At 49.9% G+C, this 27,873-nt stretch overlaps 2 protein-coding genes across 2 annotated transcripts; both read left to right on the top strand.

Moving 5' to 3' along the window:
• The first annotated feature begins 2,233 nt into the window (after window positions 1-2,233).
• YWHAB (tyrosine 3-monooxygenase/tryptophan 5-monooxygenase activation protein beta) lies at window positions 2,234-15,099 on the top strand. The gene is made up of 6 exons (XM_082773044.1): window positions 2,234-2,333; window positions 9,072-9,372; window positions 10,293-10,416; window positions 11,312-11,475; window positions 12,622-12,717; window positions 13,214-15,099. The coding sequence occupies exons 2-6, from the start codon at window positions 9,079-9,081 to the stop codon at window positions 13,268-13,270; spliced, it is 735 nt and encodes a 244-aa protein (XP_082629170.1). The 5' UTR covers window positions 2,234-2,333; window positions 9,072-9,078; the 3' UTR covers window positions 13,271-15,099.
• Window positions 15,100-17,160: 2,061 nt separating this feature from the next.
• Window positions 17,161-27,072, top strand: PABPC1L (poly(A) binding protein cytoplasmic 1 like). Its single transcript, XM_082773445.1, has 16 exons — window positions 17,161-17,183; window positions 17,563-17,777; window positions 18,507-18,700; window positions 19,090-19,205; window positions 19,957-20,096; window positions 20,821-20,915; window positions 21,176-21,313; window positions 21,781-21,876; window positions 22,474-22,740; window positions 23,265-23,355; window positions 23,633-23,758; window positions 24,252-24,388; window positions 24,695-24,788; window positions 25,185-25,315; window positions 26,101-26,190; window positions 26,754-27,072. The coding sequence occupies exons 2-15, from the start codon at window positions 17,585-17,587 to the stop codon at window positions 26,182-26,184; spliced, it is 1,902 nt and encodes a 633-aa protein (XP_082629571.1). The 5' UTR covers window positions 17,161-17,183; window positions 17,563-17,584; the 3' UTR covers window positions 26,185-26,190; window positions 26,754-27,072.
• Window positions 27,073-27,873: the final 801 nt, after the last annotated feature.

The raw sequence follows: 27,873 nt of genomic DNA, 5'->3' as shown, positions 1-27,873 counted from the left end.
TCTGTACTAAACCACTTGCATTCCTTGGACAGAAGGAAGAACTGAAAGATGCCCAAAGAAAGTATTATTTAGTCTAGTATTTAACTAGCAGGGACCACGAGAAAAACCTTCTGCTCTTTGCTTTAAATGTCACTATAATTAAAGTTAATGACAATGCTAATATTAATTCTATCCTATGCAAGATGTTTATCCCCGATCCCAGTTTAGGTTCAGTCCATTCAGAAGTACTAGTATCTTCTGCAAATTTAATTCCAACTAATCTAATTCCAGTTTTAACTTTGTCACGGCTGTTCACAATGTCACAAGCAGTTCATGTACAGAGAGAAAACACAAGACAGACGTGAAATGTAGAAATTCTTCCCTTGGGGCTTTTTTCTTTCCTATTGCAGAAGTATCCATCTGAAAAGACACTGATTGTCATCCCTTTCTGTCTTCAGTGTTGCTTCCTTACTAGGTTCCTTTCTTATCTCCACCATATACAACCCCAAGCATCCCCACAACCAGAGCTGACAAATGATGAAATTCTTAACGTACCACCTGGGCTCCTGCTGGCATCCTTTCACCAGCTTTAATAGGGAAGCCATGGCAGATGCCATAAACCAATATGCTGATACCACTCGGGATTCATCCCTTACCCTTAGTACATGATTTAGTGATCTATGTGATCCAGCTGTGGAACAACTGAAATGTGCAGACTGTAGATAGAGAACACAAAGAGATAGGGAAGATAGAGCAGAAGACAGAGAAAAAGGAGTAACAGAAGAATCAAGAAATAAACTATATTTAATAGATCACAATTATATTTTGAGTATTTTGAGAATTTTTTATTCCGTGACAGACTGCTGGGCAACCACGGATGCCTACACTGCAGGGACGATGATCATGCAGTGCCATCACCTGTTTGCTTCTGGTAGCTACATCAGCTGAGATCTGCTGCTTCCAAAATAAAATGACAGAAAAAATAATTACAAAAACTGAGTAATTTATCAAGACACTATTTCTGAACGAAAGCTCTCGGTCCACACCACGACCCTGTCCTCTACCACAGTGGCTCCCCGTCGGCTGTCTCTTTTTTCTATAGCAGGATCTTGGAGCACATCCACAGGATGAGCTGCCAGGGCCAGGTACGATGGTCGTGTTCCCCTGAGACATGCTTCTTTTGGGGACACGTTGAGCTTGTTCACGGACCAAGCATGTCCCTGAGATAATGGCTGTCATTTCACAAAGTTTAGGAGCTCTTCTCCCAGCTCTCCCAGCACCTCCGCAGGTCAGCAAGAGCGCTGGGAGCAGCCCAAGGTGCAAACCAAGGAGATGAGGCCTGTTGAGAAGAGCAGGGGAAAAGAAAGCTTGGTCCTGGGAGGAGAAACAAGGGAAAGATGGTAAGAACTGCTCCAGCTGAATCAGTGCTCGTGGCTGGAGATAAAGCATGGGCGCCGAGTGGTTTTCCTCCTGACTTTCCAAAGTCATTGACCTTTGGACTGAGGCGAAGCAGGAAACTGCACAAGTCCTCCCACTGCCAACAAGTCTGACAGCAGCTTTGACAGGAACGGGATTTTATCTGAGGGAGAACATTGGATGCCAGGATCCTGTAACTGAAAGGATTTTTCCTTTTCAGCCCTGGGAACAAAGCTTTGACCAGCGGCACTGCTACAAATCTGTGACTCCGGGGGGGGTCACGTCATTCTGTGTCCCGTGGGGTTACAGCCGTAAAAGTGAGTGATTTTCCGCAGATTCTCCATGGAGACCCTGCCGGGCTTCCCCTCAGGCCCCCCAAAACGCCCCCTCCCCACCGCCCAGCACACGGCACTCATTGCACAGAACCCCCTCATTGCACAACACCCAGCCGGCAGATGAGGCTCTTGTTTATTTTGGGGGGTTTTGGGGGGGTTTGGTTGTGTTGCTGACTGAATCCCCGCAGTTTGACCCGCGGGGAGGCCGCCCGCCGCCCGCCGCCCCCAGCGCCCGCCATTTCCCGCCCCGCTCCCTCCGCGCGGCCGCCCCGCCCCCACCCCCCCCGCGCGCCGCCGCCACCCCGCGGGCACGCGCCCGAGCACGCGCCCCCCCCCTCCCCGCGCGCGGGCGCGCGCCAACAGCCCCTCCCCTCCCCCCCACCCCCCGTTGTTGCTATAGCAACCGGGAGCCGGCTGGCGCGCGGCGGCGGCTGCCCAATGGGGAGGTGGCTCCCCCCGCAACTCCCGCCCCCCGGGGCCGGAAGGGGCGTGGCCTCGGGGCCGGAAGCGGGCCCGCAGCGCCGCAGGGTGTGTGTGTCTGTGCGTGCGCTCCCGCCGCTCCGCCCGCCGGGATCCAGGCCGCGGTGCCGCCGCCCCCGCCAGGTGAGGCTCCCCGGGCGCCCCCCGCTCTCCCCGCAGCCCCCCTCGGGGCGGGCAGCGCCTCCGCGGGCCCGCGGGAGGCCGGGGCCGGGCGGGGGAGGCCGCCGCAGGCCGCGGCGGGAGGGCCCCGCGGGGTGCGGGGCGGCTCCGGGCCGCTTTTTGTGCTCTGCCGTCGGGCCGTGCCCCGCAGCGCTGTGGGGGGGCGGTGTAACGGTGCGCCCCTGCCGCCCCTGCGCTGCGGGGCCCGGGCGGGGCCGCCGCCTCCTCCTCCCCTGCGGCCGGCATGGCCCGGCCCGGCCCCGCCCGCCTGAGCCGCCCGCGGGGCGAGGCCGGCCGCGCACACCTGTGCGGAGCCTCGGCCCCCGCCCGCCCTGCGCCATCTCCTGCCGGGCGTTGGAGTGCTCGGCTCGGCTCATCTGGCCTGCTGCGGGGAGGGGAGGGAGCCGGCCTCCAGCGAGGAACGATTCCGAGCCCTCCTCCTCCTCCCGACGGCTCCTGCCTTACTGCACCCTGCCCAGGCTCCGCCGCGGGGCCCTTCTCGCGGCTTTCCCCAAATCGGGAGCGACCCGCGCCCGTCAGGCCCCTTCCACCCCCTGGGGCGGTTCTGTTTCTATGGCAGTTTGTGTGAGCTCGCTCACGTAGGAACAGAGGTGATCACGGAATGCTCGCAGGAAACAAAATAATGGCGTTTTCCAATTTTAACTCATCGTGTCCATTTGGGAATAGAGATGAGTTTAGGGAGGACTGCAAAGGGAAAGAAGGGTACATAAAGCCACTCCCAATGTATAAGAAGGCTGGGCAGTAACCCAGAGCTAACAACCCTAGGCTTTATTTAAGGTATGTGCAATTGTATATTAATTAGGGTGATCACATTTCAATGGCATACAGTCACTGTTAATATGTGGGAACAAAAATGTGTCTAATGCAACCATTACAGTATAAATTGGTTGCTTAAATTCCTCGTTAACGGTTAAAACAACTTCTATGGTAGTAGAAAAACAAATTGTATGTTGTGCAGTACTGTAAAAAAAAAAAAAAATTAAATCCCTACATAAAAAAGTGAATTTGAGAAACTTTGGCAGGTTTTGTAGCATCAGTGGTTGGAATGCTTGGTTTCGTACATGTGCTACCACAGCACCTTAGTCAGAAGTTGGCTTTTGTTTTAAAGTAATACGGAAATGTAAATTGATCTAGAAGATAAAAAAGAAGCAATACCTCCTTCATTGGCTCTATCTCTGCAGTCCTTCAGTGTCAGTGTAATACTTTGTTTATCGGATCGGTACCCGTGAAGTGGTAGACTCGGTGCACAGATGGGCCTAGTGCAGTTTTCTCAACCTCATTATGTCAGTACCGCATGTTCTGATCTCTGCTATTTTGATGTTGAGTCTTTTTTTTGTAAGCAGGCCTCTGCCAGTATGCAGCTTTTTGTGCTGTATGCGAATAAACTCAGATGAGGAGGAGTTAAGAAAATAATTATTTGAATAACGAGGTAAAAAGCTAGTACTCTGATCCTCCGGGTACCCCGCTGCATCCCAGCGAGACCAGGCCTTCCAGTAGTGTGTCTCTTCTATGGCCACACGTTCTGCCCCACCCTGCAATATAAATATTCTCAGTTTATTGCTAACAAAAGTGATTTACCTGTGATACGTATGCATTAGTTTGGCATGAATTTTGTGCCCGGAGGAAGATTTTTGGGGGGTAACTCACTATTTCCACCTGGACTGTAGTCAAAAACAATTACGCTGGTTGGAACAAAAAGATGTTACCATGTGAGGATGTTGTACTTTGGAACTGTGTGCCTGTGTCCACCTGCAGCTTTCCTGCGCTAAGTTCCAGTGCAGTGCTTGTCAGCCTGAAGTTCCTCATTTAGAAGGCATTAAGAAGAGCAAGAATACTGCCATAAATTTAATTTGTCTGTACAATATCGGTGTCCCTACGTGCTCTTGTTACCTCTGATGAAAAATCTACAGTTGTCTACAGAGATTGAAAGCCTTGCGTATAATTTTTCCAAAATGGTATTGGTCAGGTTTAGGAAACAACAATTAATGATGGTAGAAGGTAAGCAGAGCAAGTGGAGGCATGGCTTTGCTGAATGTTAATTTTATCTTAACGTTAATTGTTAAAGACTTGCACTGAAGGCCAGGGCATGTGGTGAGTCAGTAGATGCAGAGGAGGCTGAAGTTATGTGCCACACAAGGTCAGTGAGTGTCAGAACTGGGAAGTCACTTTTTTTTTTTTCCCCCTCACCAAGTTAGCAGTAAGTTTTACCGAACTTTTATATATGTAAAGGGCTTCAGTGGTCAGATAGAGCAGACGTGTCCATTTTCTGATCAGTGGCTTAACAATACGTGGTTACCTTTGGAGGAGCTGGAGCAGAGAGACAAAGCTGATGAAGTGAGATGCCTGATGCTCAGCTAAAGAAAGGGAGGTTCCTTGCAGTCTGATCAGGAGCCCGTTCCTTTCCTGTAAGGAATGTTTGTTGGGGGTGGTGCCTGCTGGACAGCGAATATCAGCAATGTCATGCAGTTCTGCCAGCGTTGTAGCTCCAGTGTCAGCATGTGTGTACCTGAAGCATGGAGAAGGATTTGCCATTTGTTTCAGAAATACTGTCTCCAAACATTTAGTCTTGGTAATTATCAAACTGTACTTTGAGACACCACTTTCCTCACATGAATACTTATATTGCCCATCCAGAAATCTCTAAGGCATGTTCATGTGTCGTTAGAATTGAACTACATTTTTTTGTACCAAATTTCTACTTCTCATGGAAAAATTTGAATGGATTTACAAAGATGGTGGCTGAGAATTGATTGTGTCACACTTCACCAAACCTGTTTCTATGTCCCTTTTTGGTAGTGAAGCAGCCTGGTAACCTGCATCTCTGCTTGGCTCGTTAGCGACTGATACGTCAAGCTAGTAATTGCACTGCTTTCTCACCAGGATTTTAATGAAGTGGAAGTGTTTGTTTGACAGCTTCTAATGCTTGCTATAAAGAGAAGAACAATACGCAGAAATCAATAACTTAATTAGCATCAGAAGATCAGGTCATGGAGAGCAGCAGACTTCAGGCCACCGTAGGCTTATTAGTATTGTCCTATCAGCTCAATATGTTATATAAGCCAGGCTTTTTTTTCACTGTCAGTTTGCATCTGGTTTCTACAGACTTTAAACACGGTTACTTCTCATCTGTTTTGGCTTTGGCCTAAACAGCTCATTGAGCCTGGGAACAATAAAGGCTGTGGAGCAGATGTAGTAACTGCTGGGTAGCAAGATGCAGTCCTCCACCACTCGCAGTCTCCTGAAGAACACTACCTACGTGTTCTGCTCCTCAGCTGGTGCTGAGATGTAGACCTCCAGTTCTGTGCATCCATCCGCTCTTGAGAGCTCTGGGGGCACACAGCCTCTAGGTGCCATTTCCAGGTTGGTCACACCTTCTCTTTTTTGCAGCTTCTGGAATTAGCCAGCCATTCATAAACTAACGTTTGACAGGCTCTGACCTCTGGTGTTTTCTGATTGTATCAGATCTCACCTACACAGCCTTTTATTTCTGGAGGTGGGAAGTAAGCAGTTGTAATCTTTTTGTATCTGTATGCATGTGATTATGCACTTGTAATAGGGGTTGGGAGACCTTAGGCTGTACTGGGGAGAGTGTTTGTTTTTTTTTTTTTTATCTCCTATCTAGAGTGTGGGGAACTACAGTGCTCTGAATTTGTGGTTGCTGGTAGTGTGGGCTGAGGGCTAGTGGTTGGCATTCCTTGTTGTAAATAGTGTCCAGCCACAGCCTTGTGGAAGGCCACTAAGCTGTGGTTTGATAGATTCTGAAGAGGGCAGCCCCATGAATTTTACGTGTGTTAACACATCTGAGAATCTTCTGCTTAGAGCGGGCAACTTCTGGGACTCCTCCGTGGCTGTGATCTGCACGTCCTCGCTCCTCCATCTCCCCTCTTCCCCCTTGCCAACACGGCATGGCTTCAGTAGTGCTAGAATAGATGGTTCCTGTCGGCCTCCTGTTTGTCACCTTTGTGTGTTCCGCTCCTAGCTGCAGGTAACCTTTGTGAGATGGCTTCTGTTTGTGGCCTTGGACTATTTTTAGCTCTAGGCTTTGCTTGTTTCAGACTGTGGCACACTGCTCCATTGTTAGAGCGTGGCTTTCATCTCCTTTATGGGAGGGACCAGTTATAACTGATAGTTGCTTCTTTGCCTTTTCAAACATCACTCCTTTCCTTGTATCTTTTTTTCCTTCTGGCAAACACTTCCCTCTTTTGGAGCTCAAGCCAGCATAGCTCTGCAAAGCTCTTCTCCAGCCTTCTAACAAGGTAAGCAATGGAGAATAAAATGAAGGTTTTAAGTGTTCCTTTATGCAGTGCTTTGTGAGTGAAATAAAGGTAGGCTTACTGGTGGGTTGCAGACGTTTTGGTGTGGGCGATGTTTTCCTTCTTGTATTTAATTTCTGTCAAATCCATTTTTTGGAATAGTACCTTCTAGTTTCATGGAAAAACTACTAACAAACGGTACAGATATTAAGATAAACAGTGCAAGCCCCTGCATAGTGAATTCTCAATTCGTCAACCAGTGAAGTTCTGAGGAGCTCCATCTTCAGTAACCAGTTTGAGTCACATTTAAGATGTGCATAAATTTATTGTTTGAGAAACAGCATTCTAATGCTTTGTGCTGGTGTTTTGGCTGTACAGCTGATGATGCGTTAAGCTGGTTTTTGGAGCTCTTTTATCCACTAGCTCTTTGTCCTTGCAGTCCTGTCTGGTTTCCTTAACATGTCCTTATACGAACCCATTGACTGCCATGAACTGACTCGCATCCATGGATGCATATGTCAGCGAGCTTGATAAAACAAACTCTACGCCATTTCAAAACTAAACTGTATGCTGTTTGTAAACAGAATTCTGCATGGATAACTTGAGTACGCATTAGAACAGTATTGGCAAAACGCAGATCAAAGACGATACTGACCTTTCCATGGCAAAATGTAAACTGTTGGAGTTTCTCGTCTCTGGGCTTCAACAAACAGGCTGCTTCTACAAAACAATCGCTTTCCCCAAGAGGGAGAGAAGAAGATTGCAGTAGAACTGCTTCTGATAAGCTGTGCAGACAGTGAGGAAATCAGAACTGCTTTGGAAGTGTTTTGTTTAGGTGATCTGTTACTTAAAGTTGGCTCTTGTGGCATGAAAAGCATTCTTCAGGTGTACTGTGTCGGGGGGTAAGTAAATGCCATTACTTCCCACGTTACGGACAATCTAAATTTAATGCTGAGTTTAGGGAGTGGTTGACTAGGTTGGATAGATGCACCAGTTACAAATGTAGTGGGTTTTCTCAATGGTAAATGGCTGCTATTTCTTTATTTTTTTGTGTACGTATGTATGCACCAGTGTACCGTTGTTTCAAATAGAGACATAGTCTCTTGCCTAATTAACAGAAGCTTGTGAAAGCTAAATGTAAACTTACCGTTCTCATTTAGCTTTTCTTGTTCTTTTAGAGTTGTTTTTAGGCTGTTCAGGTCTCAGTCTGAAAGCTTCTGATCTAGACAGTGGGAGTCCTGATTGGACTTCAGGGAGTAAGAGAGGAACGTTATTGCTCAGTACTAACAAGAATGACAGTTCTGGGTCTGTCTGAAAATGCAGATCTGCCTACCTGGATATTGATGAATCTGGGACACCTGGGAGTTTGAGGTATTGAGGTATCCACTTCTTTTTTTTTTTTATGAAAACAAGGAGACTTCAGTCTTCCCATGAACCCAGGCCTAGGTGATGGCCACTGAACTAACAACATTATATTCCAAGTTGATTAATGTTGGCCTCCTGTAGAAGCAAGCAACACTCAGTCTGCCTCCCAGACGCATTCTTTACCAACTTCATTTTTCATTGCTCCAGTTCCTCAGCAGCATAGTGGCCATGTGATGTGTTTTTCTTGGCTTCCTATGCTAAACTGCGTTATCAGAGACGATAAACAAGTTGTTTCCATACGAGCAATTGGTTTTGCAGTAGTGACTCTCATGTGGGCCACATCCCACTGAGTCTTTGTGAATGTCAGTGTTACTTAAAAGCTCTTGGAAACTGAAGGCTGCAGCCACTCTAGGTGTATAGAATTGTCTATTAAATATACATTGAAGCACGTATAAAAAAAATATCTAGCAGGACAGTATAAATATGTCTTCCATGGCTGTCCATAGGTGCAGCTGTACTGGGTGTGGTTCACTTAACCCCACAGAAATAGCTCCTGCAGTGTGCAGACAGCTGCTGATGTGGGGAGGATCTGCCCAGTCATTTAATACTCTTAAACAGTTGTTGTTGAAGACTAATGCAGGTAAAAAAAAAAAAAAAAAAAAAAAAAAAGCCCTGCTGGTTTCTGCATTAGGACACGAATACGTGAATTGTCTCCCTGGCTGAGCTATGGCCTGTATGGGAATAGGGAGAGATTTACACAGGGAACATATTGCTGTGCTTAAACTAATGGTGACATGCATTTTTCTGCATTATGAAGAATAATGCTTATGAGCCTTCAGGGTTATGATTATGTATAATTTCTAAATGGTGTAAGTTATTGTCAAGAGGTTTGTTTTTTTTGTTTGTTTTTGTTTTGTTTTGCTTTTACAAAACCTTCATATTTATTCCAGTTGATAAACTGTCCACCTGTTACCACCTGTGAGTTGTGCTTCACCCCTCAACGTTAACTTCCACTGTGTAGACAATCAAATATTTTTCTGGTTTTATTCCCCACTAATTACAGGATAGTCATGGATAAAAGTGAGTTGGTACAGAAAGCCAAACTGGCCGAACAGGCCGAGCGTTACGATGACATGGCTGCTGCTATGAAGGCTGTCACCGAGCAGGGGCATGAACTGTCCAACGAAGAAAGGAATCTACTCTCAGTTGCCTACAAGAATGTGGTCGGTGCCCGTCGCTCGTCCTGGCGTGTGATTTCCAGCATTGAACAGAAAACAGAGAGGAATGAGAAGAAACAGCAGATGGGAAGAGAATATCGTGAGAAAATTGAGGCTGAATTGCAGGATATCTGCAATGATGTTCTGGTAATAATCAAACAGCAAAAATAACAGTAACTAGTACTGCAGCGTTCTTCTGAGAGGCTTAAGGAATCTTACTCAGGTTGTGGATACTGCAGCACTGTAGCAGGGGAATATTTTTGCATATCTCTCCCTTTGAGTTGAGTTCTAAGTCCTAAATTGTCTAGTTTCAGGAATTCATTAGTTTGTTGTTACAAAAGAACGTTTCTGTTAAAAAACAGAAGGATGTAGGCAAGGCAATACTGAAGACCCCTAACTGCTGGCTAGTGATTACCATGAAAACAAATTGAGGCCTGCTGGGGCACTAGCATAAGTCCTGCTAAAAAGCCGACTGTTTCTGTAAATTCTTTTGTCAATGAATGCTGACATCGTGAAGCTCGTGTACTACCTTTTTGGTGGAAGTATAAGGTCTATATTTTTCCTCCCAAGTCAGTTTTGCTGTTTTCCCCACTTAGATGAGAGGGATCCTATTTATTGCTGCTCATCTTGCTGAAGATCTGCTCTTAGGAACAGTTGCAAAGGCTGAGAGTACTGACAGCATCTCTTCCTGAGGGTACATGTGCTGACCGTGCCACTCTTCAGCTGGAGCTGCAGATAGAATCAGTTTGTTACGAGTAGTCTCACTGTTCTGTATAGAATTCAAGTTCGTGGCAGGAAAAGTGCCTGGATTTGTGCTGATGTTGAGCTGCTGCCCTTTGTTAGCTTGTGTGAATTGTCAACAGCCTCAGTGTAGCAAGTTTGCTGCTTTCCAGGGACTAGGATACGAGTAGTTTTTTTCCTGAGTTTAGGGAACATCAATATAACTAATGCATGAGCATGCATAAGTCATTGTTAATGTTTTAACAGTTCATGTTTACCATTGTAATGAAGGCTGTTTCAGACATTATTTGTATGACTTGGGGAAAAAAACGTGTTTCCTTTCTCAGGAACTCCTGGATAAATACCTTATTGTCAACGCCACGCAGCCCGAAAGCAAGGTCTTCTATTTGAAAATGAAGGGCGATTACTACAGATACCTCTCAGAGGTGGCGTCTGGGGACAACAAGCAAAGTAAGTGGAGGTGAAACTTCTCATTCTGTTGGGGGCTGGGCAGAATAAAGTATGAAAAATACTTGGGTCCTTTTCTCCTAGCGTGAAATATTTCTTTCTTCAATAGTATTCAATAGTATTGAAGATGAGCGCAGTGCAGGTCACTTTTAGAGAAACAGACTTCACTGAAATTAATAGAATTGTTTGACAGATGTTCAAGTCAGATTCTGTTTGCAGTCGCAACATCAGTGGCAGATTTCTAAGCACATTTCACAACGTAAAATCCTTTTTCTGGAGTATGGAGGAAGAAAATGTGTTGTTTCTTGTGGAAAAAGCTTGGTTGCTATCATCTTTTGTTTAAACTATGAATTTAGCTCACAAGTCTTGGTTATTTGCAAGCTTTCTGCATTCAGATATGAGATATTGGGTTACTGAGTACTAAGCCAATTGTTAAAGCAACAGCCTGAATTCTTGGTGAGTGTCTGATCTGGTCAGTAGCTTGCAACCTTAAGCCCCAGAATGATGTCAAACTGTTACCTGTTAGCAAGGGAAGGGACAGTTGTCTTTATTCTGAAACCTCAAACTGAAACACAGAGTTCGCGGCCTACCTGCTAAAATTTCCTTCTCAAGAGTGTTTAAACTGGTAGTTTAGATGCCTCTTTGTCCCCATATGGTGGTGTCTGGATTTTTTAGAATTTAACGTCTGTAGCTCCAACCTTTAGCTGAACAAATATTTCTGCCTTAATAGTTCAGCAAGTGGTAAGCTTTTACCTCTTAATCATTTGAAAGAAGCTTTCATGTTTGCAATTCTATGAATATCTAGTGGCATGATGGTCTAGACAAAGAATACAATAGCTTCCCCCATGAAATGTGGTGATGTACTGTGTGTGAATATGATTGCAATTGCTTCTTGCAGCAACAGTGGCAAACTCTCAGCAAGCTTACCAGGAGGCATTTGAAATTAGCAAGAAAGAGATGCAGCCAACGCACCCCATTCGACTTGGTCTGGCTCTCAATTTCTCTGTCTTCTATTATGAGATACTCAATTCTCCTGAAAAAGCCTGTAACCTGGCAAAGACGGTAAGCAGACTCCTCACATCACCAGTTCTTGTGGGAGCTAAGGAGGTAATTACATGGTGACAGTAGTTTGCAGATAGTTACGCATTCTCATATGAAATCCTTTACAAATGCTGTTGTCTTTAAACTATAGTCTTCTTAGTGTATTTTTGGGTAAGTTAATTAAGGCTAAGCTACTCTGGCTCAGTTAAGCAAAGGCAATTTGCGAAGGCAGCTGATCTAGTGAAAGGGGAGACTGAGTACCTCTTCCACTGTCCATGTCATTCTCTTAGAATGCTCTTAGTGATTTTTTTTTTTAATTTGATCACTTTGCAAATAAGTGTTGTCTTTTTGAGTTATGACTATAGCATAGCTGACTGTGCAACTGTGTGTGCCTCTCTAGACACCAAATGGAACTTATATGGTGCCAGATAGGGAGAAGGCTAAAACCTGTTTAAAAAAAAAATATTAAAAATGTTTTGCTTCGTAAAATACTGCTGCTATTCGTGTTTTTAGTTCATATGCTTACATCTGTTTGAAACCTGAATGAGAGAGGACGCTTACCATGGCTCTGACCTGCATCATGTGCTTTCATGTGTAGCGGATGGGTTGTGTGTAACAGATGCGCAGTGTGGCATTACTAATCTCTGTTAAAATGTACCTGATTCCCTGTGCTCCTTTGAAAAGAAATACAAAACAAACCCAAAGAATTCTACTCCAAATTCACTCTCAAGTTCAGAAGTCACTCTCAAAACCCCCTTGTTTGCCATTTACATGTATAATGTATATCAACGTAATGGTGGTACCTTTCTCTTTTACTGGCACTTCAAACCACTCAGGCCTTCATCTTTAATGAAGGTATTGCTGTTAAGTGCTCCTCTTAGACCTGACTGTGAGCTGTGTGAATCATTCTTCAGAGTGGCAGTGTGTGTGTGCTTGCCTCTTCAGTACTTGCTATTGGCATGGCAGTAGAGTGGCCTTAATCTGGCCCCTTTTGTGAAGACTTTGGTCATCTAGTGTTCTTGTGCTCACGTTGGTTTACTTTTCTTCCCTTGGTGAAAAAGAAAAATACTGGAAGCTTTTGTCACAAAGCTTTTGTGGCAGATCTACAAGATCTGTGGAAGCAGAAATGTGTTCAGAGTGGAGTAAAAATTTCTTGCGTGTTTCTAGGCATTTGATGAGGCGATAGCAGAGCTGGACACGCTGAATGAAGAGTCTTACAAAGACAGCACTCTCATCATGCAGCTGCTTAGGGACAACCTCACTGTAAGTATTACAGGGCAAACTGCTGTGTTCTGTGCTGGCACTTCTTTAGGCTGCTGGACTCCACTAAGTAGGACTCAGCAGCTGAAGCTTTATGTAGACCTGTGCCATTAAAATTGCCTTTTCTGAAGCATTAACTGCATGTCTTAACTGTGCTGCTTTTTGTAACCAGACCAGTTAGACTTGCTGGTTTAGATCAGAGATCGCTTGTTAACCACTGTAACAAACTCAGCCTTTTTGTAACACAAAGTGCAATATGTCTGTTCTCAACAGATTGCATTCAGCTTGCAGACCTTTGTTTGCTTTTTCCTTGTAATCCTTTACCCACTTTCTAGTTCGTTATTTTTACTGTTAATGTTTCAATTATTGTTATGTTTCAATTCTGTTATTCTTAGCTGAGAAAATTGCGCAGCTACTGCTAATTGCACTGTCTTCCCTTTCCTGACAGTTGTAATTAACCGTGTGCTTTCAGCATAAACATGTTTGTATTTTCTTACAGCTATGGACGTCGGAAAACCAGGGAGATGAAGGGGATGCTGGGGAAGGAGAGAACTAATGGCTGTCACGCTTCACTATATGTTCAATGTCACCCTGTATCCTACACATATATCCCTTTGTGCGACAAGCAAAAAGAATAGTACATCGACTTTCACAACCTCAACGTAGCAAAAACTGTCTGTGGGGTAAAAACGGTTGGTTGGTGTTTTGTGTACTTAAAATGGAGGTCGGTTATTATAATGGCATTCCGAATTTTCCTATTATGAACATTTACAGTTATGATTACCGTGTTTATATTTTTAACTGAACACTGTGATTATGGGTTTTGTGATTGCAATTGACTTTACAAAACTCTTATTGGTAGAAAAGTAGACATCAATTATGTAACAATGGCAAGCATAATCTGGCACCAAAATAGTCGAAGTACAATTCTGTTGTAAAGTTGTACAGAAAGTTATAGAGATTCTATTGTGACACTGGGGCATGGAAGGAAAACAATCCAATGTATGGCATTCCAGTTAGTAACACACTGCTCTGAGTTAGTTTAACAGGCACACTTTGTAGACATTTTTAACCAAGTCTGAGGCACCGCTTTCAGTCAAAAGCTCACTTTGTCAATCCTGTCTTTCTGGGGATTGGGTTTGTTTTGGGGAGGAGGGTAATGGGGGAGTTAGCAGCTTGATTTCCAAACTCTTTACACTGGCAGATAACTGGGATTTGACTTCTAAAAGTGGTTTCATGTCCATACAACATGCATGACTAAGCCCCTTCCCACAGCAATAAAGTACCTAATTATACCTTAGATATTCTTCAGTAGTGAGAATTCTTGGTTCGCTACCATGGACTTGCAATAGGAGAAGATTCAATTTTTTGAATGGCCTTATTAGTTTGGATGATACCATGAAGCGATCTGCCACTTTAGCATTACTTTACTCGTGGGTGAATTGAAAACTCCATGGTATTCCCATTTCGATTCTACCTTGAAAGCCTTTTAAGTAGTCCACCAAGCCATCTTTAAGTTTGCTTTATAGAAATTTTCTCCCATCGGACTCTATTCATCCTCGACCCTTTCACCTGCTTAAACTCCATTAAAACAATTGGGTTCCCACATACACATCATCCTTTCGGTGTGGGTGATGTCAGGATGGTAGGCGAGACCTGAATCTGCTAGAGGACTGGTTTCTGTCTTGGATGTTTGCGAGCTGCCAGTGCTCTTGCGGTCTTCAGCTCATCTGCCGTTTTTTTGGTAATACCAAGATCTGGCTCAAATATTCAGGTTTTCCCACTTACTGTACTGGAATGCAGACCTTACACATTTGCAATGCTTGTAATATTTGAGCTCCCGATGTCCTCACCTAGTTACGTTTCAGACATGTCCCATTAAATAAAACCTAATAAGAGTTGCGTGAATAATGCAGTGGAAAAGATTAGGATTAGTCACCTATCAGTCTCGCGGTATCATCCCCCTGCCTTCACATTCCACTTAGGTATAGGATCCATCTGTTTGTCTGTCCATCCGTCTGCTGGAGAGAGAATTTCATGCACTGATTTTAAAACTCCCCTCTACTAGCTGAACAAATTGTGCAGTTAATACTTGGCGCTTGATAAATGCAGTAGTGAATGTGGAACCGAGCCTGTCTGTATATCTGGTAGCTCTTTTCGCTTTGTTTTTACTGACCAGTATTCTGCCTAAAGTTTGCTTCTGTGACGGTTATATTGCCTAGCACACACGTGGTTGTGAGAATAGTATAGCAAAAAAGAAAAACCTGGTTATTGATGTACTAGATTTGTGTATGTCTTTTAAACAGTTCTAGTTTCACCTTACACAAAATAATCAGGAAAGTGTAAAAGAATTCAAAAGTGAATAATAAAAAAAATTTTATCAGTTGTTTGTGTCTGCTATCTTTGCCATCCTTGTGGCAAAAATACTTGGGGGTAGTAGAATCACCACTTTGTAGAACCAATAAGGTTGGAAAAGGCCTTCCAGGTCATCTGGTCCAAACCTCCCTATGCTACCACAGTCACCCCCTAAGCCATGTCCCTGAGCGCCAGGTCCAACCTTTCCTTGAACACCCCCAGGGGCGGTGATGCCACCATTTCCTTCAATTAAATGCTCAGTCTTAAATTGTGTGAGTTGATTCATGGTTTCCAAATGGTACTAATATGTAATTGCTCGTGCCTTTGCAGAGAGAGTTTTCCCCCTCACGTTCCCACATTTGTAGTAGAGAACGCTGCTTCTCCTCAGTTTTGTTGAGGTCACATTTGTATTGTCACTGCAGGACTTAAAAGAAAAGCAGCTATAAATATCTATCTAATTTGCCATGAGTCACTGCATATTGTATGGCTGAGCACACTGTACAGGAGAAAAGTCTGGTACGGCACTTGCTGCTGCAGTTGGCCAATTACGTTTAAAGCTTTTTCCCTTAGGGAAACTTTTAAATGCATACTTCTCAATGCAGGGTTAGCTTTCCAGCTGGGCCTCCAACAATCAGCTGCTTGTGGACCCGGCTGCACTGGTGAATAACCTGCACATGCTCCAGTTAACTCGCTGCTCTCAGCTGGTGCTGTACAAAAGCAGCAGTACTGCGAGTGCACATACCCGCTGGAGCTGTCTTCCTGGAAGCAGTGCTTGAAGGACTGAGGAGCAATAGTCGGGCTAGCTGACACCAGTCATCCTAAGGGTGCTGGGGAGGCTGGGTGGGACCAAGCAAATGTCCTGACAGTTTCAAAAGCCTCTTCAGCTCAAGTGTGGATATGGTACAGCAGCGTGCTCTGTGGATAATGCTGCTCAGACTCTTTTGTTTGATCACTGCAATGCATTAGGCCAAAACAAAATGAGCTGCTGATCAAGCACTAATCTGTCTACGGCCTGCTTTTAAATGATTCACCCTCTGTGTGCATCTGTACTTATTACTGCTTTGCCACTTTCTTCAGTGTTTATATTCATATCTGCTCCTACAGAATTGCATAGCGTGCTCTGACTCCCAGCCTGACTCACACCAATGCCACCATCAGCTCCTAAAAGGAAAAATCCTGGGCCTCGCTAGCTGCTTGAAGAGCACTGGTCTTGTGCTGGTTCTTTCAGATAACATCTACTCTTACTTCTTTAGGGGTAATAATCTCAGGCAGACTGGTCTCCAGTGATGATGAGTTAGAGGGTATTTTTCAAGTAATTATATCTTTTGGGGAAGGTTGGCCCAGCCGCTAGGAGTCTGGGCATGCTCTGCATGTTTGCACTGATCCAGTTGGTGCCGCTGCCCTCTTGTTCCTGGCACTGCTGGTCTGACCCTGGGTGAGGTGGTTCAGCGTGGGACACCACCAGAAAACATTTTAGTGCAGTTCTGCCCCGACTTGTGCTGCCGCTGCCCCTCGGGCTGGCTGGTGGGAGGTCTGCTGAGCAGTGCCGGGGCGCAGGAATCACCTTTTGTCCTGAAACCCAGCAGGGCTGCAGCTGGAGGCAGCACGAGGTGGCAGAGGCAGCGTGGCCACGAGGCCCGAGCCTGGCAGAAGCGTGGATGGGATGGGGTGGGGTGGGGTGGGGTGGATGGGATGGGATGGGATGGATGGGATGGGATGGATGGGATGGGATGGATGGGATGGGATGGATGGGATGGGATGGATGGGATGGGATGGATGGGATGGGATGTTGGGGTGCGTGGGGCAGGCGCTGGGCTCATCGCTTCACCCCTGCCTCCTTCCAGCTCGCGTGGTGACGGCCTTCGCCTCACGAACAGCCCCGGGCCGTGGCGCCTGGGCTTCTCCCCCTCTTCGGCTGCGGGATGAGTTTGGGGCTGCCCCTTCAGGGCCGAACCGAGCCGGGCCGGGCCGGGCGGAGCCGGCGGAGGGCGGGGAAGGCTCCGGGGAGGGCCCCGGCCCCGGCCCGCCCCCGGTGCCGCGGGGGGAAGAGGCGGGGGCCGGCGGCAGCCGCAGCGGGAGCGGCGCTGCCAGCGGAGCTGCCGGAGCTGCTCGGTGTGAGTGAGGGGACGGGGGGGGGACCCGGCCCCATGCGGCCCCGCACGGCCCCTCCGTGCCCGCGGGCATCGGGCATCGCCTCCCCGCGCCTCTCCCCGGCTCCCTTCGCGGCCCCGAGCTCCCCCCCCTCAGCCCTGGGCTGCCCCCCGCTGCCTCTCCCCTCAGCGGCCGCGGGGCGTCCCGGTGCTCCCGGGGGGTTTGGGGCTCCGGAGCTGTTTCCTTTCGGAGCTTCTGTTCTCTGGGGGGTCCCAGCGCTGGCCGCTGCCTCCTCACAGCTCCGCGCCCCGCCGTGTGCTGCTCCGGGGCTGCTCCCCCCCAGGGAAGGGCTGCCCAGCCCCAGCCCCCCGCTGTGTGCCTCAAACCTCTCTCCCTTCGCAGCTGATCTTTGCAGTTGGACGCCATGAACGCCAGCGGCCCCGGCTACCCGTTAGCCTCTCTCTACGTGGGGGACCTGCACCCAGATGTGACCGAAGCCATGCTCTACGAGAAGTTCTCGCCCGCCGGGCCCATCATGTCCATCCGAGTCTGCCGGGACGTGGCCACGCGCCGCTCGCTGGGCTATGCCTACATAAACTTCCAGCAGCCGGCGGACGGTGAGCCCCGCGTAGGGTGGTCCCGAGGGGGACCTTGTGCCTTTGGGGTGGTGCAGGAGGAGCAGCGGGGCCAGCAGGTGACTGTGGGATGTGTCAGCTGTTGGGGCTGCTGGTGTCCTGCTGAGGATGGGTGCTGGTTGCAGGTAACCCTGGTCTGTGCTCTCTTCTCCTGGGGCTGGGTGATTCCTCATCTCAGGGACTGGGAGCTGATGCAGCAGCAGGGCTTTGGGTTTGTACAAGGGGAGAAGAAGGGAATTGCAAGAGTCTCTTTGCTCTGAGCTCATGGGGAAGGGCACTGAAACCCCTTCTGCCCTGCTGGCTTGTGCCAAGGAGGAGCAAGGTCCCCTTCTCAATATCCATGCTGTCAGGCAGGGCCTTTTCACCCCGCTGACCACAGCAATACAGCACTGAATAAGAGAGTTACCTGCAAGGAGACTTATTTTGGAGGGAGGCAGCAGCGATGGGGAGGTGTTGGGTTAGTTGCCCTGGAGACCAGAGTCATTACCCAGTAAATGACTTGGGCATCTGCCAAACTCGAGCTTGCAGCGAGATTAATGCTCTGCTGCCAGGTGCTTCTGGAATGTGCTGAGGCCTCCTGCCTCGTTTGGCTTAACGAGGTGCCCAGCAGTGTCCCCGATTCCTGCATCTGTCTCTGTCCTGTGCTGTAGCACGGGGAAGGAGGTCCATCTCTGTGATTGTTCTCTCCCTTTGTGCTCACCTCTTTGCCAGCTGAGCGAGCCCTGGACACCATGAACTTTGAGGTGATCAAAGGCCGGCCCATCCGAATCATGTGGTCCCAGCGAGACCCTGGGCTCAGGAAATCAGGGGTTGGAAATGTATTTATCAAGAATCTGGATGACTCCATTGATAACAAAGCCCTGTATGACACGTTCTCGGCCTTTGGGAACATCCTGTCCTGCAAGGTATGAGTCTGCAGCTGTGCTGTGAAGGGGGCTTGCTGCAGAGCTTCCCCAGGTTCTTGGTCAGCTGAAACTCACTTCCCTGCTTTTCTTCCTAAATTTGCTTTAAATTCCCACCCTTTTCTTGGGTGGAAGCCACAAGGCCCTGTGTTTTCCCTGGGGACAGGGCGCCTTTCCTCCCTGCACCCGCCCCTCTCTTTTCCTTGTGGTCCCTGACCTGCAACCTGAACACCGTGCTGCTGCTGCGGGAGTGGGGTGTCAGGGGAGGGAGGGCAACACCCCTGGGGAATGCGGGCGGGTGAGACTTACTCATGTGCAAGTAGGGAGCAAACTACCATCTGTGGTTCTTACTTTTTAAAATGTATTTATTTCTCCTTGCCCTGCTGTTGTAGGTGGTCTGTGATGAAAACGGATCCCGTGGTTATGGCTTCGTTCACTTTGAGACTCAGGAGGCAGCAACTCGGGCCATCAAGACCATGAACGGGATGCTGCTCAACGACCGCAAGGTGTAAGTGCAGGAGGAGGGGCGTCCCTAGGCCTGCCGTGGCACTCCTCCCTCAGCTCGATGCGTGCTTGTGAGCAAACACGTGCCCTGCTCAGGCTGCTGCCTCCTGCCCTCGGTGTCTCCTCTCTTCCCTTCCCGGCTGAGCGGCACAGCTCTGCTTTCCGGAGCTCTGAGTCGTTTGTGGTCTGCGCTGAAGGAAGCGTGATCGTGGTTTTGAGCCCTTTCTGGTGGTGGGGAAGGAGCCTGCCCTAGGGCTGTGTTTTACTGCTGAGGCAGTGTAATGAATGCCCACAAAGCAGGACTGGTCCTCGATCACTGCTATCAGGGTCGGATAATCTGGGGCAGGAGGAGGTTGAGTTGTTCTCCAGCCCTCTGCTGACATTGCATCACCTCAGATCTTGTGGGCTGCTTCTGTACGTGCCTTTCTTGTGGAGGCAAGCAGCTTCCTGAAGGGCTCGGTGATAACCTCAGAGAAAGAGCTGAAATGTCGTGGCATCCTCTGGGTTTTTTTTAGGGTGATACCCCTGGCTGTGCCCAGGATGGGGGTGCAGCCTGTATTAGTGCTCACCCTGCTTCAGTGGGGTCTGGAGGTGCTGCTGTGAAACACTTGGTGGTTTACTGGTGACCCAGGTGGTGCCTGAAGCACAAGGGTCTCTCCTGGCCCTTACCAAGACAGATGCCTCTGTTTTCCCTCTGCAGAGGGCATGGGGAATTCATGGGCCTCTCGCAACAGGCCTCTGCTTGCTTCCTGCAGGTTTGTTGGCCACTTCAAATCCCGCAAAGAGCGCGATGCAGAGTTTGGGTCTAGGGCAACGGAGTTCACCAACGTCTACATCAAGAACTTTGGGGATGACATGGATGATGACAGGCTGCGGGAAATATTCTCCAAGTTCGGTGAGTGTGGTTGTTGAAGCCAAATATCCTGATGCCTGGTAAAGTGGAGTTGGGGCAACCCCAAAGAAGGTGGGGAGAATGCTTGGCTGGAATCCAGAGCCCTTCTCGTGATCTGCTTTGCTTAAACACTGTGCGGCCACAGGACTGCAGTGACTTATGTTGTCAGGATGTCACGTGCACTTTCCTGTAATGACAGAGGATGCTATTAGGTGTTCTCTGTTTTTTGGAGCCACTTCCTTCCAAATAAGTTTTGTGGGTTTTCAGGTTTTGGTTTTTGTTTTTTAAACTGTCCTGAAAACAGCATACTGGTTATAGGAGCCACAAAAATAAGAGATGTTAAGGCTGAATTTAAAGCAAGAGTGGCTTTCCCAGGTCAGCCTGTTCCTGGAGGATGCCTCTTGCACCAGGGTTTGGTGCTGTGCTGGCTCGTGGACTCCAGTGACCATGCTCAGCTAATCTGAATGCCCTTCGTATGAACCCAATGTGTGCGTTCATATATGAAGGGAGATGAGAACTGGCTGCAGAACCCAAAAAGCCAGTGGCAATGTGAGCAGCATCCTGGTGGGAGAGGTTGTGCTGGCTGCCCTGTGTGGCAGCAGGGATCCCACAGCTCCTCCTGCCACTTGACTGGTGTCACTGTGCTGGTGTCTCCTGGTGGCTTTGCTTGCTCCTGTGCCCTGGGTGGGTGCCCTGTTTCAGCACAGTCTCTCCTTCCCTCTTGCAGGAAAGACTCTGAGCGTCAAGGTCATGATGGACAGCTCTGGCCGCTCGAAGGGCTTTGGGTTTGTGAACTTCGAGAAGCACGAAGAAGCCCAGAAGGCAAGTAACAAATCGCTGGGGCAGTGGGCAGCCTGGTCGGCTGTCCCAGCCGGTCACCTGCTGGGACCTCCCTGTCCTGGGGTGGGAACCTGCTGGCCTGGCTGCCAGCGTGGGTGCCTGGATGAGCAGCACCCGTGAGGGCCAGACCACGCTGGGGGCCCTGTGAGGGCAAAGCCCCTGCCCTGCGCTCACCTGGGGAGCTCTCTGCTCACGGTGGGGCTGGGGGCTGCGGTGCTCAGAGCCGTGCTTCCTGCTGGCAGGCCGTGGCCGACATGAACGGGAAGGAGATCAACGGGCGGGTGGTGTACGTGGGCCGGGCACAGAAGCGGCTGGAGCGGCAGAGCGAGCTGAAACGGAAATTTGAGCAGATCAAGCAGGAGCGAGTGAGCAGGTACCAGGTAAGGGGCAGCGGGACGCTGCGTGCTGAGGGACCCACACCATGGATGTGCCCTTTCGGATGCAAGTACCCATATGGGGCTCCAATCACCGTTCTTAATGTCCAGGGAAGCAGTATCAGCAAAGAGGAGAGAGCTAAACCCAGGGTAGTGTTGGCAGGTGAACAAACAGGCCTGCTTTTTTCCAGAAATAAAATATTAGTCTAGTAATTAAGAGGTTTCCTGAGCTCTTGGAGCAACTTCATAGCAGTGACCCGAGCCCTACTTTGCTTGGGGCATCTCCCCTGTGGGCACAGCACACGCACAGCCCTGGCTCCTCTCCAAGTCACTGATCTCACCAGAGTATTTCTGGGTTGTCCCACCTCCTGGCTAAGCCGCTGACAAAACGTCAGCTTTAAAAGCTGCTGTAAATCTTGGGAGCCCGCTGTACCTTCTGGAGGAGGCCAAGCTGCTTTTCTGCCTGTTTGCAGGGGGTCAACCTGTACGTGAAGAACCTGGACGATGGGATAGATGATGAGCGGCTGAGGAAGGAGTTCTCTCCTTACGGCACCATCACCAGTGCGAAGGTGAGGGACCAGGGCTGGGCTGGCTGACACCTTCAGCCCTTGGGAAGGGGTCAGGACAGTCATCCTGTTGAGTTACAGCTCCCTGCTGATGGCTTGTATCTCAAGCCAAGCATGAAGGATGTGTCACTTGTGCCCAACACTTACTGATTCAGCAAGTGCTTTGTAGCCTTGCTGAGTTCTCCCAGCCCTGCTAAGTGCAGGATGTGGCCCTTGAAAAGAGGATCCTTCTCGATACCGCACGGTTGCTCACGTGGTTCTGCACTAACGTGACAACGTGCAACCCTCACTTGCCCATGAGCAAGCAGCAGATGCCAAAGCATCTCTGGGTCCTGCAGGGCTTGGCACAGACCCCATGGAAGGTTGCAGGTCTTGGGCTGGCCCAGACTGACCTTGGCGTTTAGCAAACCTTTGGGTTTCACCCCATTGTGTCCTCCCCTCCCCTGGGGTAACCTTCCCTTGTGAGTAGCCCTGGGAGCACCCCGTGCTGACCCGTCCCACCCTGGGTGTGGGTGCTGGGGGGTCCCTGACTTTTGCTGTGCTTTGCGGGTAGCCGTGCCGATGTGTGGACTCAGCTGTGTTGTTCTAATCCACTTTTAGGTGATGACAGAGGGTGGCCACAGCAAAGGGTTTGGCTTTGTATGTTTTTCCTCCCCAGAAGAGGCTACCAAGGCCGTGACTGAAATGAACGGGCGGATCGTCAGCACTAAGCCTCTCTACGTCGCCCTCGCCCAAAGGAAAGAGGAGCGGAAAGCAATCCTCACCAACCAGTACATGCAGCGATTAGCCACCATGAGGGCCCTGCCTGGCCCTCTCCTTGGCTCCTTCCAGCCCCCTCCGGGGTACTTCCTACCCCCCATCCCTCAGGTGAGTCCCTGCTCCCCTCCTGCAGTGGCAGCCTTGCTTGGGGACCCGGATTTGCCGTGTGCTGAGGGAGGTGGTCGGGCAGGTCCAGGAGCACGTCTCTGTTTTGTGCAGAGCTGCCTGTGTGCTGGCTGCTGGCAGTGCCCAGCTGCTGAGTCAGCAGCAGGGCTTGTGGAAAGGTTGGCTTGAGGTGCTCCAGCAACGGGCTGGGTATTTGGTGGATCACCAAGGAGAAGTTTGGTGTGAAGGTTCAAGTGTGGAGAAAGAGCCCAGTAATGAAATGAGGGGAGGGAGAAGGGTTAGAGGCATGCAAAAGCCTGTGGGGAGGAGATAAGTGGATGTGCTGGAGGAAATGCAGTTGTCAGGACTGGAAGCAGATCTTCAAGATCTTTAAAAATGCTTTGGCACACCACAGAGCATGGTTTTGGCTCACCTGTCTGTGGTGGCAGCTGAGATGCTGCTCTGGGCTGATCTGATGTGGCTCAGCTCCTGGATCACCTTCAATATAATGTGTTCTCCCTCCATAGCCACAAACCAGAGCTACTTTCTACAGCCCCAGCCCAGTTGTCCCCATCCGCCCTGCCACTCGCTGGAGTGCGCAGCCCTCCCGGCCTCCCCGTGAGTGTGTCTGTCTGTCCCCACGGGTGCTTGGGGCCAGCTGGGCCACCCTGGGAACCGAGGGCTCTCTAAAAACACCACAGAATATAAAATGTGCAGCCACGGGAAGCCAGTGCTTGGGAAAGCAGGCAGTACCTTGGTGTGGGGCTCACTGGTGACAGGCACTGGGGTTCAGGTTGCCCATGGAGGCTTTTCCCAGCCACGGCCCCTTCCCAGCATCTCTTCCACGTTTATTTCTACCCAGCACCTCGCTAACTGTGCTCCATCTCTCCTGCAGCGTATCCTTCAGCCACCCCCATCCTGAGAGCTGCCGTGCAGCCCCGGCGCCTGCTGTCCAACATCAGCACCATGAGACAGGCGTCCACCCAAGTGCCTCGCGTGTCCACCACGGCCCAGAGAGTGGGTGAGTGTAGGGGGACCTGGCTCAGGCCCCCTGTGCTGGCTGTGCAGGGGTAGTGTGGCTGCTTGTGGGGGAGTTTGGGTGGTGATAGGGCTGGAGCAGTGTCCCCAGTAAATTCTGGGGAACGTTGTGGTCTTTGGGTAAAGGGTCTGTGACACCAGACTGGTCATGCTGGGTGCTGCTCCTTGCATACGTTCTGTAAAGATAATGCTACAGCCGTGGCTCAGTGCTCACAGGTTCTCACCTGCTGCTGAGGCTGACTCCAGAAAAACCCGCTCGTGTCAGGGCTGCGTGGAGCTGTGGCCTCACAAGGGGATCTCTAGGGGGATGAGCTGCAGGTGCCTTGGCCAGCTCCTGCCCTCTGCCCAGACCAGTGGGTGGGAGGGCGGCGCCCATCCTGGGGACGCTGCCTTTGTCCTGGGAGCTGTTTGAGCCCGTGGGGGGGTTTAGCTGGATTTGGGTGAGTTTTTAACCCTCTGTTCCCTCCCTCTTGCAGTCAACATAGGGACGCAGACGGTCAGTGCCCGGGTGCCCTCCTCACCCACCCTGCCGCGGGGCGCCCCGCAGTACAAGTACTCGTCGGCCGTGAGGAACATCCAGCCGCTGGGCAGCGTGCCGCACGGCGCCCCACAGGTAGCACCTGCCTGCGCCCTGGGCGTGCTCCTTGTGGGATCCCCACGGCTTTGGTTGTAGCTGGGGCGATGGGATCCTTTCCTGGGGCTGCGGGTCTGGGTCCTGCAGCAGCGTGGAGGCGATGCCTGGCTCTGTACCCCAACACCAGCTTTTAGGAAAACCAAGTAGGCAGTGCCAGAGCTTGCAGCAGCAGCTCTGAAGGGTGAAAGGCCCCGCTGCACCCAGGGATCAGCATCGTTGCTGCATGCTGGTGAACTTGTGCGTTGCTTCCAGCCTGATTGCTGCTCTCTGTGTTGCTTTATCCAGGTGGGAGAACCTGCTGTGCATATCCAGGGGCAGGAGCCACTGACTGCATCCATGCTTGCAGCAGCCCCTCCTCAGGAGCAGAAGCAAATGATAGGTGGGTGTCCCTGCTGCTGGAGGAGGTCCCACTGCCTGACCACGGGGCTGCGTGTACAGGCAGGCAGGCTTAAATGCACCAGGGAAAACTTAGCTGCAAGGGGAGTACCCTTATTGGATTGCTCAGTTATGCTGCTTTAAAAAAACAAAAGGAAGGATGTGGCAGAGCTCCATGGTGCCTGTGCTGCCCAGCTCCTGCAGCCGGTGCCTGCTTCACCTGGCAGCTTCCCTCTACGTGCCCAAACCCTCCCTGCCAAAGGGAGGGTTGGGAGCAGAGTAGTTTGGGTAGGGCAAAGGGGAGCACAGAGCTGGGAGGGCAGGGGGGCTTGCACGGGGTTTGAAATCACTGGAGGTCTTGCATAGTGCTCACTGGTGTCCTCCCCGGTGCTCGGAGCAGGTGAGCGCCTCTACCCGCTGATCCATGCGATGCACGCCTCGCTGGCTGGCAAGATCACGGGGATGCTGCTGGAGATCGACAACTCGGAGCTGCTGCTCCTCCTCGAGTCCCCCGACTCCCTGCACGCCAAGGTAGGGGCACTCGGTGCCCAAACACATCGTGTCCCAAGGGCAGAGTGCGTGCTGCTGCAAGCACTAAATGAGGGGAGGTGGCTGCGGCCCAGAAGATGGGCCAAGGACTTTTAATATCTGTAGAAAGATAAAGTAGCTGCCTCTATACAGTGACAGACAGGGCCCCAGGCTGATCACATCTGCCTGCCTTCAGCAAGAAGGGCTCAGAGCAGCTCTGGAGGCATGGCCAAGCCCTAGGGGTGGTTTGGAGGTGGATAGGAAGCAAGAAGGGGAGAAGGCAGGGTGAGCATCGCTTCCCAGAATGAAATAGGGAAATGGTATTTACTTTGTTCTGTTTTTAATCCCGGTGAATTTTTTGCTTCTGGTTCCCATTAAAACAGTCACAAGGAATCAACTGCATTGCCTTGTTGCTGCTTGGAGGCAGGATTCACTTTCACTGTTCTGCTGGCACTTTTTTGGAGGAGCCTGGGCTCTGCTGGGCGCTGCTGGGCAGCCTCGCCTATGGAGAAGCTCAAGTTCACTTTGGCCTCCTGTGTCTCCAACAGAAAAGGAGAAATGCCCCAGCCCTTCCTTAGGGAGGAGGCAGCAGTGGTCTGTGGGCTGATCCACGTTCCAGCAGAAGCAGCAGACTTAGATTTATTATTATTGGTTTTGTTATCCCCTCATGCTCTAGAAGTGGGGCTTGTGTGGGGGCTGTACTGAGACCCAGGGCACTGCCGTTCCCGTGCAGTACTCTCCCATGTCAAAGCAACTCCTCTCTTCCCCAACGTGTGCTCTCTGTGCAGATCGAGGAGGCTGTGGCTGTTCTCCAGGCACACCAGGCCACCGAGACGTCGCACAAGGGTGGCGCGGCGGCGTTCCTGCAGTGAGCCCAGGTACGTGCCGGGGTGGCTGCAGGAGCTGGTGTGTGCTTGGGTTCTGTGGCTTCTTGTGCAGACCAAGTGGGGCTGTACGTGCTGTAATACTCCACTTTACATCACATGGTTCATCTTCCATTTTCCAGACTTAACTGCACCACAACAACATAGTTCTGTCTGCTCCTTTCCTTGCCCCCTTCCCCTTGTGTTCATGAGGGCAACAGCTGTGCTGCCAGGAAGGAAGAGGGAAGGACCTTGCTTTTCTGCCCTCCCGGGGGGACTGGCACAACCTCTCCTAGGACTTCCTGCTGGTGCTGCAGAACCTTGTCGGCAGATACGCTTTAAAAATGTTGGTGCTACTGCATGGGATAGATCAGGAGAGCCAGGCATGCTGCGGAGTGTGGGACAGACTCATCAGCAAGCCATTTCCCCTTTGAAGATGATAATTTTTTGACTTGTGATCACAAGGAAATGCCAAGTTAATCCAAGTTCAGAGATGACCTGTGAATTCTTGTCTGGATCAAATTGTTCTTCTAGCGGCTGAAAATTGCATATGTGTGTTCTTTGTTTCATGTAACTAGGATTGGGAGTGAGTCCTGAGAAGGTTGCCGTGGCAGAACAACAGCAGCCACCTCACCGTGCTTCTGGAACTATGGCTGTGTAGTGACACTGGTCTGTCTTCAATGCACCCACCCTGTTTTCTTGTGCGTATTGTAAACCTTACTGCTTCCTCCCTGCACCTGTATAAAAATTCCAAAGTTAATTCTCTTCTCTTTTGAAAGTGTCTTGTGAAATGTAGCGTGGAACCCAGCCCAGTTCAGTTGCCCAGGAAATGGCAAGTGCAGATGAGTCATCTTTTTAGTGCATTTACTGGGTTCTGTAGTTTTACTTGTTCCTGTAGCTGACACTAATAAAGAACTGATGCTTCCACCCCCCAAAGCATGGGCTAGTTTCCTTTGCAGAAGGGCAGCAAATGCTGTGTCTGTTTCATGCAGGTGGAGGGACAGACTCAGGCCAAGCTGTTGTAATTAGTGCTTGAAGCTTGTGGTGTTGGCAGGGTGGCAGTCCTCAGAGCTGGCTCAGGGACAGCAATTGCTGTGTAGGATTAAACGAACTGCTGCCCAATGGTTCTCCTGATCCTTTCACGCTCAAAGGGTGACCTTAAGCAAATTTCACAGCATCCACTTCAATTCTTATCCTTTCTAGCTAGCCCTTTTGATTTTCTTTTAAAAGGCTTCATCTTCTTGCAGTTTTCCCTTTGTAACAGAGCTTGTGTGCCTGCAGAGTACTGGGACTGAGTACCTGCTGCTGGTCACTGTGCTGCATGGCTCTGGTGCACAAGACCCAGCTTGAGGTACTGTGACCAAAATCTGGAAATCAGAAACTGCTTCTCCCATGGGTTTTCCTGACCAATTTCAAGGAGTTGCTGATGGGCCTGAACACACTGATAACTGCACCCTGGCCCAGTGGGATGCTCTGCTCACAGGCATCGAGGCCTGTTAGGACTGTGTTCTGCCCTCTCAGCCTCTCCTGGAGCCTGCTGCAGTTGCTCTAGTCATCCTGGCCTTAACGCTTTTCTCTTCCTGTTTAGGAATGGAATTCCATTCCCTGGAGGCTCCTCCGTGCTGTCAATGTATTGACCTTATTTGACTGCTTCTCCTAGTCTATAGGAGCACACCTCCATCCGCACAAGCTACCTGC

This window comes from Aythya marila (assembly GCF_965140915.1).
Source record: "Aythya marila genome assembly, chromosome: 16".
In the NCBI taxonomy this organism is placed as follows: domain Eukaryota; kingdom Metazoa; phylum Chordata; class Aves; order Anseriformes; family Anatidae; genus Aythya; species Aythya marila.
The sequence above is the reverse complement of the archived record's forward strand: the minus strand, read 5'-3'. Positions and strand labels throughout refer to the sequence as shown.